This window comes from Moschus berezovskii, chromosome 15 (assembly GCF_049115385.1).
Source record: "Moschus berezovskii isolate FMDL1 chromosome 15, NW_MosBer_1.0, whole genome shotgun sequence".
Taxonomy (NCBI): Eukaryota; Metazoa; Chordata; class Mammalia; order Artiodactyla; family Moschidae; genus Moschus; species Moschus berezovskii.
The window spans coordinates 53,329,102-53,341,657 of NC_142474.1; the positions used below are offsets into that span (position 1 = coordinate 53,329,102).

The 12,556-nt window shown below is 42.1% G+C and overlaps 1 protein-coding gene across 1 annotated transcript in view; it reads left to right on the forward strand.

Annotated features, from left to right (window-relative positions):
- CUBN (cubilin) overlaps positions 1–12,556 on the forward strand; it is a 271,996-nt gene that overhangs the window by 133,507 nt on the left and 125,933 nt on the right. The window contains exons 32-33 of the mRNA XM_055429374.2: positions 8,904–9,063; positions 12,366–12,479. Coding sequence (XP_055285349.2) covers positions 8,904–9,063; positions 12,366–12,479 — 274 coding nt within the window. The remainder of the gene's footprint in view (positions 1–8,903; positions 9,064–12,365; positions 12,480–12,556) is intronic.

Sequence of the window (12,556 nt, forward strand, 5' to 3'; positions counted from 1 at the left end):
TGTTTGCGTTTTAGCTCAGAATCTCTTTAAATGCTTGTTTATTCTTAAGAATAAAATGGGCTTCTTGGGTTTCTTTTCCTACCAACATTTCCAGTCATCTCTGAGTCCCTGCAAATTAGCAAAGTTTACTGTCTCCTGTAAACTGTGAAGCTGGAGTGCCACCACGTAGAACAAAGACTCAGGAATGAGAGAGACCTGACACCAGATGTGCCTGTGAATTTGTGATTTCATTTCAGAGGAGCATAGCTGGAAAATATCACTGACAGAGGAAACTGATGCTTCCTCCCGGTCCCCACCCGCAAGAAAAGCTGCTATAATGAGTAATATTTCCATTTCCTTCCTTACCTACATTTATGGCTTTAACAGCTTGGATAATTTCCTGGCAGATTCCCCTCCCTATCACTTAATATTTCCTCGGTCTTGGCGCAGTTCCCATTCCCTAATGGGGATTCCATTTGCAGCCATATTAGCTTCTCCTGTATGTATGGCACATGTGGATACATTTCACGGACTCTCATCCTACACACTGACCTTGCACCCTGATGAGAATGTCCTCTGTACCCTTAGATCTTAGCCTCTGCCACACATTTTGACCCCGATAAGCTTCAAAGTAATCCAAGCAGTACACACGTGTTGCGAGAATGAATTAAAGTTAAGGCTAAAGACTAGGTTAAAAGCCTGGGTGAGGTGAGGAAAGAAGCCTTGCTGGTCCAGGGAGGCTGTGTTATACCAGAAAAACATCAGGAGTGGATGGATATCTGGATCCAAGACTGGAGCCAGGAGTTAGGAGTCGGGGATTTTGATATTAGGTTTAGTGATGAAATAGCATCACAACTCAATGGACATGAATTTGAGCAAACTCCAGGAGATAGTGAAGGACAGAGAAACCTGGTGTGCTGCAGTCCATGGGGTCACAAAGAGTTGGACACACAACTTTGCAACTGAACAGCAACAACCTGGCCCCTGTACCCTTTGTTCCAGCCTGCTCAGATAACCATGCCAGAAATCCCGCGCATGTGCAGTGGGTGGAATGCATGACAGCTGCCAACCACTCCAGAACCCACCCAGGCCTTGAATGAGACGTTCTGAAATGCCTTTAAGGATGCATGCTTGTAGGTCCAGAGAAGAGAGACTCGAGTTCAACTCTGTTTCCCAGGATTTTTTTAAGGAGACTACGGACATATCACTTTAGCTTCTTAGAATCATGATCTCTCAATATTCTGTTGTCAATGAGTAAAACTCGATTTTTACCTTTTTGGTTGTTTTAATGATAGTTGATCAGATGTCAGGCAGATGGGATTTGTATAGTGGCTCCACACTACCCGGCGTGTGACTGTGAACAAGTTACTTATGTCTTCTGAGCCTCAGTTCTACCAACTGCAAAATGAAATTGTAAGAAAGAATTTTAAAAAATACACCTAAAGCATTAATCACAGTGTCTGGTACAGATAAGTGTTAGCTATTGCTTCTGATTTTTCTATTACTATTATTTCTACTTTTGTTACTACTCATGCTATGTTAAAGGTCTTAATTTATCTTTTAAAAATATATATCTTTATATATTTCCTGGCTGCGCTGGGTCTTCCTTGCTGCATGCCAGCTTTCTCTAGTTGCAGCAAGCAGGGACTGCTCTTTACTGCTATGTGTGGATTTCTCACTGTGGTGGCTTCTCTTGTTGCGGAGCACAAGCTCTAGGCACGTATGCTCAGTGATTGAAGTGTTCGGGCTTAGTTGCTCCGCTGGATGTGAAATCCTCTGAACCATGGATTGAACCTGTGTACCCTACATTGGCAGGTGGATTCCCAACCACTGGACCATCAGGAAAGTCCCTTTAACTTACATTTTTGAAAATTATGAACCTTAGACCTGGATCCACAGTCCCCAGTTCATTGGTAACTATTTTGATTAGTTCACGAGCAGACTCATTTTATCTTAAAGTATTTTTAAAAAAATCTTAAAATATATATTATAAAATTTTTACATGCTCTTCATTGTATCATCTCAGTGAATGTTTTCACTTCATAAGTGAGTTATTCTCATACCAGAAAAGATTCACAAATGAGAAGGAGAAAATGGTAGTTCAGTAAGTGAAAATAAAAGCATATTCATATACATTCACAATTTCTTTGCATGGAAAGCATAACTCTGAAGTTAAGATGGCATTGGCATACTTTGGGGAATGTAAAACGTGCTGTGTGTATTGCTGTCGAATTAAAATAGTTTCCTGTTGCTCCAGTTTATGCTAATTTTAACCCACATATATAGTGGGTTTATTTTCTCCCTGAGAAAGATGAAACTTAATAAAAGAAGAAGATAGATGCAGTAGAAGTGCATTCCCATCTCCTACTCACAAACATTCTGAGAGTACTTATTCAAGTTTCTAGAAATGAAAATGCAAACATTTCTGAGGAAGCTAATGTTCATTTTTCCCTTCATCATGTGCATGCTGTGACGCTATGAGCGCTGAGTGTTTCAGTGAGGGGGCCACAACTCACTCTGTCACCAGGGCTGTGGGCTGCAGTTCTACACGTTGCATTTGGATCAGGCACTGTCCTTGGTTCTCAGTAGGGCAGCACCTGTGATGCTCGTCTTTATTCAGTACACTTTATTTTTTTCAAAAAGATTTTTGATGTGGACCACTTTTAAGGTCTTTTTTGAATTTGTTACAGTATTGCTTCTGTTTTATGTATTTGATTTCTTGGCCACAAGGCATCTGGGATCTTAGTTCCCTGACCTGTGATAAAACCCACGCCCTGTGCACTGGAAGGTGCATTCTTAACCCCAGGACCACCAGAGAAGTGCTTACTCAGTATGTTCTTAAAATTGACTGGGATACTCTTCCTTCCTTTTGAGTCAGGTTTTATATTTTAGGAAGCACATTGCACGGTGGTGGTTGTTTGGAGACTGAATTAAAGGGGGACACAAATTCAGGCAGGGGGAGTTTCAGGCTGCTGTAGTGACCCAGGCAAGAGGGGATGAAGTCCCACAGCACGACACTTGCGGGGGGGAGGGAAGGAGACACAGCAGAGGGAGAAACAACACAACATAAGGCTCCATTCCATAGAGGGGGTAAGGCAGAAAGTGAAGGGGCAGGAGGAATCAGGGGGAGGGGCGAGGACTTCAGTTTGAGACAATGATTTCCATGGTTGATGGGACACACCAGCCGTGTTGTCTGGAATGTAGTCGGATATCTGAGCCTATAGCTTGGATTGAGGTCTGGACTACAGTTGTAGATAATGGCCAGCTAACAGATATCTTGTAGATCTTAAAACAAAAACCATATCCTTGATAGAGTCCTGTCAGGCAGCAAAAGGCTAGATTAAATGGCATTAATGTCCATCTGGCTTTGATATTGCAGTTCAGTTATATGAAGAGCATATTTTCATGTCTCTGTGTGGGATCACTTATGTGTCTGCCTGGCTAAACACATAAACATTTTAAATATATATATTATTAAAGTTTTACATGTTCCTCATATCAAATTTCTAAAATACAGAAAAGAAAAAATACGAAATGGACACCATCTATAATACTGCAATGCAGAGACAATTAACATTTTGGCTCATTTCCTACAGAAACACACACATGCAAACTCACGCACACTTACACCCACATACACAAAGGGAGTTAAGAGAATACTGCACATCATTTTGTACCCTGTCTTTTTCACTTAGTTTATTTAATATATTTCTTCTTAAAAACAGTTTCTTTGGCCCTTTAGTCAGTTACATGGACACCCTAGAATTGAGTTAACCACCAGCTTATTATTGACCACTTCAGTTCAGTCACTTTTTGCTTATTATAATAATACTTGGAAGAGTGTCTTTGTAAGTATATCTTAGTCTACATTTCCTGTAATTTCCTTTATATAGATTCTCTCTTCCTTCCTGAAAACTCTATTACAAAGTATTTTAAGTACACAGAAAAGACTACACAATGCATGTAAAGTATAGCATGAACAAAAACATTCTACTTGCTAACTCTCAATATTTTACCATCTTTGCTTCAAGTTCTTTCTTTTCTTCCCCAAAAGAAGTGAATTGCTGAAGATACAGTGAGGCCCCATGGGTAAACCACACTGATTCCAGTCCCTGCCCCCAGCCCAGGGGAGACCATTTATGAGAAATTGGTTTATGATCCCCATGGCTGTTTTGGTACTTTTTCATGGTATGTGGTTTCCACATACAATATGTAGTATTGATCTGCATGTTTTAAAACTTGATGTAAATAATACAACATGACACCTATTCTCCCATTCACTCCTTTCATTTAACAACCTGTTTTGAACATTTTTCTACACTGTGGTGTATTCAGATCTAGTTCACTGTATTTGCCACTATACAAGATTCTCCTCTATACCATGAGTCATGGACCCATTCCACTGTTAATGCACTTCTATATTGTGTTGGGGCAACCCTTATAGCAAGGGACATTATTGTCCATATTTTTTAATGCAATCATACAAGAGTTTACCTCAGGTAGCTATCTGGAAGTGAAAGAGTTGGCTTTTACATTTGCTCTATTGCCAGATTCCACTAAAAAAATGTGTACATGAGAATTTATGTCTTTAAGTCACTTAAATCTGATGAACAATATGTACTACAATTTCCTTCAGTCCCGTTGTACAGATTAGGTGGCTGAAGGATAGAGAAAGATTTGTCCACAGTAACATCACGTGGCATCTCTCCCATGGCAATCATTCTCTGAGCACCTGCCAGGGTGTTTTGCTAAATAAACTTACCTTCTTTTTTTTCTCTTTAAAAGGGATTCTGCCATCTGCTTTTAAATAATGCATACTATTAAATAATATATATTTCCATCATCAGTAAGTACATGGAAAGGTGAAAGTTTCCCTTTGCTTGGCTCCTTTATTTTCTCAAATTGTCTCTGGACTCTGACCTTTGGCATCCATGCATATTATGAGAAAGGAGTGCTAATCTCTAAGCCGAAAGGTTTTCCTTCCCATCACTTTGTGCTGGAGTTGACACTTTGAACTTTGAAAGGGAGTTGATATTTATTCAAATCTCCTTAACATTTTAAACATCAAGTACTGAAGTTCATAGAAGTTTGGCTCAGTTCTGAGTTCTGGCCCCAGCTCAGGGTACTGATACTGGATACTCTGGGACCTGGGGGTGGGTCCAGAGCCCTCTGCCCACCTTCTGCCTTCCTATTTCTCTTGCAGTGCTAGTGAAGGGCTGGCACAGCTGGCAAGAGGGCACCTGGGCAGGTGTGTGTGGCTTGGTCCCCGCCTGATGGAACCTCCTCCACTGCCCACAGGGCCCAGAAAGCAGTTCCTCTTGTCCTCCTCCCCCTGTGAATGGCCTCTTCCCTGCCATCATGCCTGCTGTGCATTTATACAACCCATGCCACAAGAGAGGAGCAACATTTTTTCTCAACTCTCGGTTTTCCGCAACCTCAGTCCTATACTCTTACATATATATTCACTTACTCATTTGTGAATATATGACGTTTGCTGTTTGTTATTTGCCTGGTTCTATTCTTTTTTTTAAAAAAAAAAATCTCTTATATTTGTATGGTAATGGTGAGCTCAGGTATTTTGAATGTGTTTGCTGGTATCTGGAAATTTGACAAACTCAGGATACTTTGTCAAGATACTGATTAACTTCCAGAAGAACTTAGCTTACTACTTAATACTTAACCAGGTCTGCCTCTGCTTTTAGAGTTTCTGTAGTTGGAACTCCAGGGATGGTGGCTACTTTGTCTTTTGTGGATTCATAATTTTATTCAAATTTTTATTTTACTAGAGTTACCTAGAAATGAGTTAGTTGTACTGTATAGTTTTTTGTTTCTTTTGTGTTGTGTATTTCTCTGACTTTTTCCACCTAAGTGACAGATTAGAAAATTAATTCCCAGGCCTAGGAAACCCTTGGCAGTAGACTTAAATAAGACTATAGTAAGACTTAAATAAATTATATGAATATGTTATACATGTGGCCAATAATATAATTTGCTAACTTTGTTTTGGAAACTAAATGGAAGTAAAGGAAATGTATATTGATAATTTTTATGAGTTCAGACTTTTTAAAAATAGCAACAAGTTTTCTCATATTTTCTTCCCTCCAGTTTCTTTCTTATAATTTTATAAATTAAAACTTGATTTGATATTACGAGTGTTAAGAATTACTCTTAAATAAAAGAACTGCTATTACAAACTTAAAGAAAAAGACTCAGCTCTCTCCTTAATAACCTGAGGTCATATACTTTCATAAAATGGTAATTAGGAACTTATAACTTAATAACTATTCAGTTCAGTTCAGTTCAGTCACTCAGTTGTGTCCGACTCTTTGTGACCCCATGAATCACAGCACGCCAGGCCTCCCTGTCCATCACCAACTCCCGGAGTTCACTGAAACTCATGTCCATCGAGTCGGTGATGCCATCCAGCCATCTCATTCTCTGTCGTCCCCGTCTCCTCCCACCCCCAATCCCTCCTAGCATCAGACTCTTTTCCAATGAGTCAACTCGTCGCATGAGGTGGCCAAAGAGAAGTAAGGTGAAATGATATAGAATTTAGAGAGAGAAGAATTAAGTTTTGGGCTCTGCTACTCACTAGCTCTTTGATCTTGGGTCACTGGCTTCCATTGTCACTATTGCCCATCAGATGAGACAGTAGTTTATTAGCTAGCACAGTTTGAAGTCTCACTTTTGTCACTAAAAAAAAAAAAAAATCACATAGTGTTGAAGACTAGTTTAGAAGTATTGCAGTGGTGCTTATAAAATTACAGCATGCTAATCAAATGTAGGGTGTCACTGGCATATAATTTTGATGTAGGGACATTTGGAAACACTCTATCTTGGCTCCATTCCTTGTGAAGCAATGCCCCAGCTATGTGAATTTCAGCCAAAATCCTGTGATTCCTGACTATCTGGGTAGGAAGGTTGGAAACATGGAGACCTCCTAGAAAATGTGCTTTTTCAAAGAATCCCCAGGGAAATGGCTCATTCATGTGATTTTCTGAATTTTCTATCTAATCTTTATTTTCTACTGTCCTTATTTTGACTTAAGAGGATTGCAATAAAAGATACAGCTTAGAAAGGGGTGGAACAGTATCTGCTGCTCACCAGGCCTCTGAATTTGGAGAGAAATAAAGGAAACTAGAAGAGTCTTGCCTTTGTGAGTTCATGGACTTGTAAAAATCCTCTAAAAGTGTGTGTACTGTTGATGATGGTATTTGTTCTTCTTAGGAACTGTGTGATTTGTGACATTAGTGAGGTCTCTGTGCCTTTGTGATCTTCTTCTTGAAAATGGAGAGTCTTGGGAGGAGAAATGGGATAGTATATGTGAAAGGCTGTGTCCAATTTCTGGCACATCAGTTCAGTTCAGTTCAGTTCAGTCGCTGAGTCGTGTCCGACTCTCCGCGACCCCATGAATCACAGCACGCCAGGCCTCCCTGTCCATCACCAACTCCCGGAGTACACTCAAACCCATGTCCACAGAGTCGGTGATGCCATCCAGCCATCTCATTCTCCGTAGTCCCCTTCTCCTCCCGCCCCCAACCTTTCCCAGCATCAGAGTCTTTTCCAGTGAGTCAACTCGTCGCATGAGGTGGCCAAAGTATTGCAGTTTCAGCTTTAGCATCATTCCCTCCAATGAACATCCAGGATTGATCTCCTTTAGAATGGAGAGTAAACATTTAATGAATGATTGCTGTTATTAATATTATTGTCCCCCCAAAAAAAAGGAACTTATTTTCCCTGACTTAAAGATCCATGGGCTTCTCTGGTGGTTCAGTTGGTAAAGAATCCACCTACAGTGCAGGAGACCTGGGTCTGATTCCTGGGTTGAAAAGATCCCCTGGAGAAGGGAACAGCTACCCACTTCAGTATTCTGGCCTGGAGAATTCCATGGACAGAGGAGCCTGGTGAGCTATAATCCATGACACACAGAGTTCCAAGGCAATGAGAAAATTCAGTTTCACATACTGATTCAGCAATCTGGAGCAGGGGTAGCGGGGTAGGGTGGGGAGTCTACAATGTAAACTCCATTCCACTGGCTCATATGGAAGGTCAGCCAAGTCCCAGCACAGAACTGAACAGACACAGGACTCTATATATTTTAAAATAATGAGGTAATTTTATATTAATAAATCAGGCTCATATCACTATATCATTTGAAAGAATTCTACCATTTCTCTTCTTCCTATGAAGAGCAAAAAGTTCCAGCAAATGCTGAGTTTCTGAAAATGAGTGATTCCTCATCATTATTTCTCATGTATTTGCGCCAATATTCATTCCTGCATCAGCACATGTTGTGAGAATGGTACATGATGTGACTGTCCTGGAGTCACGAGAGGATGAGAGCGGGGAAAGGCATGGCATTTATAGACATCCAGGGATCTCATGGTGAGTTTCTCTGACACAGAAACTCCCACTGAAATCTTTGAAGAGTTCCTAGAAATGACCAAAGAGTCAGACATTCTGACGAACCTGAGTGGACATAGAATAAAGCACTGGTTTCCAGCAAATGTGTTTTCTTTCTTTTTAAGAAAAAACAATTATTATTATTTGGCTGTGCTGGATCTTCATTGTCACGCATGGACTTTCTCTAGTTGCTGCGAACAGGGACTCTTCTTCCTTGCAGTGTGATGGATTCTCATTGTGGTGGCTTCTCTTGTTGCAGAGCACTGGCTCTAGGGCAGATGGGCTCAGGAGTTGTAGTGCTTGGGCTTAGTTGCCCTGTGGCATGTGGAATCTTCATGAACAGTGATCAAACCCATGTTACCTGCATTGGCAGGCAGATTCTTAACCAGGACTACAAGGGAAGTCCAAATGTGTTTTCCACTAGGTCGCTGATGTGCAGATAGATACTCCACAGAACAGGGCCATGTGGATGCCGATCTGAAGTCCTAAACCACCATGTACCCAGTTGCCTTTCTTTGTAGGCATTTGACGGTGTAAGCTCTGCAACCGCCCGCCTTGCCGGTGTGTGTGGAAGACAGCAACTGAGGACCCCCATCATATCTTCCGGAAACAGCCTCTTCCTGCGATTTCAGTCTGGCCCTTCCAGACAGAGCCGGGGGTTCCGCGCTTACTTCAGACAAGGCAAGTTCCGTGTGGTCTCCCCAAGGTGCAGACCATCTGTCCTTACCTCTCCCTCTTGGTGCTGCAATGAAATGAGACTAGTCCTTGGAAATTGTTCCCAGCTTTCTACTTAATGTGTAACAACATGGTTTGCAATGATTCTAACTGCTGGGGCTTTTAACTCTGTCTTTGTCCTCCAGGTCTCTGTATTCAAACAGGTTGTCAGAATCATACTGAAAAGTGTGATTAGAGACACTTGTTCAGTTCAGTTCAGTTCAGTCACTCAGTCGTGGCTGACTCTTTGCGACCCCATGAATCACAGCACGCCAGGCCTCCCTGTCCATCACCAACTCCCAGATTTCACTCAAACTCATGTCCATCGAGTCGGTGATGCCATCCAGCCATCTCATTCTCTGTTGTCCCCGTCTCCTCCCGCCCCCAACCTTTCCCAGCATCAGAGTCTTTTCCAGTGAGTCAACTCGTCGCATGAGGTGGCCAAAGTATTGGAGTTTCAGCTTTAGCATAAGTCCTTCCAGTGAACACCCAGGATTGATCTCCTTTAGAATGGACTGGTTGGATCTCCTTGCAGTCCAAGGGACTCTCAAGAGTCTTCTCCAGCACCACAGTTCAAAAGCATCAATTCTTCGGCGATCAGCTTTCTTCACAGTCCAACTCTCACATCCACACATGACCACGGGAAAAACGATAGCCTTGACTAGATGGACCTTGGTTGGCAAAGTAATGTCTCTGCTTTTTAATATGCTGTCTAGGTTGATCATAACTTTCCTTCCAAGGAGTAAGCATCTTTTAATTTCCTGGCTGCAATCAGCATCTGCAGTGATTTTGGAGCCCCAAAAAATAAAGTCTGACACTGTTTCCACTGTTTCCCCATCTATTTCCCATGAAGTGATGGGATCAGATGCCATGATCTTAGTTTTCTGAATGTTGAGCTTCAAGCCAACCTTTTCACTCTCCTCTTTCACTTTCATCAAGAGGCCTTTGAGTTCCTCTTCACTTTCTGCCATAAGCGTGGTGTCATCTGCACATCTGAGGTTATTGATATTTCTTCCGGCAATCTTGATTCCAGCTTGTGCTTCTTCCAGCCCAGCGTTCCTCTTGATGTACTCTGCATATAAGTTAAATAAACAGGGTGACAATATACAACCTTGACGTACTCCTTCTCCTATTTGGAACCAGTCTGTTGTTCCATGTCCAGTTCTAACTGTTGCTTCCTGACCTGCATACAGGTTTCTCAAGAGGCAGGTCAGGTGGTCTGGTATTCCCACCTCTTTCAGAATGTTCCACAGTTTATTGTGATCCACACAGTCAAAGGCTTTGGCATAGTCAATGAAGCAGAAATAGATGTTTTTCTGGAACTCTCTTGCTTTCTCCATGATCCAGCGGATGTTGGCAATTTGATCTCTGGTTCCTCTGCCTTTTCTAAAACCTGCTTGAACGTCGGGTTCAGTTCAGTTCAGTCGCTCAGTCGTGTCCAACTCTCCGCGACCCCATGAATCACAGCACGCCAGGCCCCCCTGTCCATCACCAACTCCTGGAGTTCACTCAAACTCATGTCCACAGAGTCGATGACTTCACATATTGTTGAAGCCTGGCTTGGAGAATTTTGAGCATGACTTTACTAGCATGTGAGATGAGTGCAATTGTGCAGTAGTTTGAGCATTCTTTGGCATTGCCACACTTGTAAAGAAGTGTTTATCCAAATTCATTCATTCATAGATAAATGACCTAGCATTTATCTAAGATTTTATGCTAAGAGATACACTGCTATAAATTGCAAGACTTGTAACATAGAGTCAGATTCTAAGCCTTGAAGTAGTGGTTGCCCTTCACCCGAAGAATCAATGCTGTTTTCTGTTGTCTTTTTCTTTTCTTTCTTTTTAGATTTTATGTGGACCTTTTAAAAAAATCTTTTGAATTTGTTATACTATTGTTTCTGTTTTTATTTATTTATTATTGGCTAAGAGGCATGTGGGATCTTAGCTCCCCTATGAGGAGTCAAACCCACACCCCCTGCCTTGGAGGGCAAAGTCTTAACTGCTGTCTCACCCAGAATTGTGTCCACCCCTCCATACCCTACTCCATTGTCTTTTTCTTAAATCACCACTTTCTACTAGAGACCTTTCCATCCACTGCCTTTTGCCTGGTAGTCTTAGAGGTTAACCCTTTACCCACCATCAGAGATGGAACCTAGAGCTGGAGGGGCTCTTGTCTGCTGAATATGCCTGTGATTTTTTTTTCAGAGGATTCCTGTCCTTTCAAATAAGTGTGGTCTCTTTAGTAATTTCATCTGTTTCGGTGGACTCGCTTGCTCATTTTCCATAGTAAAGAGCCCTGGCCAGGAAGAGTTTTTGGATGGAGGTCCCTTGAGGTTGCAATGTAGACTGCAGAGCAAGACTGATCACAGAGTTCTTTCAAAGAACAGTTTCTTAACACTTTTTCTTCTAACTAATCACTTATATTTCACTTCAGAGCAAAAAAAGTCCCCAACAGGTCTTCTCTGGGCTGCTACAGCCGCCTCCTTGGTCTCACGTACTCCTCCAAAGTCAGTGTGCAGTAGCGAGTTCTGACCCTGACCTTCAGTGTACCATCGTCTGTCCCGGCTCCGCACTAACCAGGGAGTGGAGCCCCAGCTTCTCTGGATGTTCCCCATGGGGACGGAACCTGCCTGTCTTTTCTCAGCATTGCCCCGACTCTCCTCACACGCCCCACGCTTCAGCCAAGTCTGTGTGATATCCCCATACCCTCCTCTCTATCTTGTTCAGACTGCCCTCTCCCCAGACCACTCTTCCTCACCCCGACTCCTCCTTCAGCACCATCCCCTTTGTGACACACCTCGTACACTCCCCCGCTCTCAGCAGGCACCCTCCGTCTTCTGTTCCCACAGGGTTCTGCACATCCCTGATAACACACAACTGCCCGTGTGAAGTCTCCGTCAATTGAGTATTTACTTTCCTAAAAATGAAGTCAGTTGTTAAGAGACTATCCCTGTACCTATAATTTACAAATGGGTAAAGTAAATGAATCGATGCCAGAGTTCTGTTGAAAGATTGAGGCAGTTCATAACCATTTGATCTGTTCTTTGCCACTGCCCACTTCCTGTCATTGAAGAATACTGTTATAATGTAGAATACATTGCCACTTTCTCATGGTTCATGTGCAGCTTCCTTGGCGGAGAATTTCCTTGACATGCCCTTTAGAAATAAGGAAACATCATTTATGTTTTCATTCTTCAAATACTTGTTCTGGAGAATCAGCAGAAATCAAAAGTGTATGACATAGGTGTGTGTCTGTGTGTCCCTCAGCCTGTGGCGGCCACATCCTCACTGACTCCGTTGACACTATATCCTCTCCACTGTTCCCGGACAACTATCCAAACAATCAGAACTGCAGCTGGATAATTCAAGCTCAGCCTCCCTGTAAGTAACAAAAATAAAAATCCAGGATGCATGGTGTCTGTGGGAAAGTCCAGCAATGACTCATATTCTTATCTCCT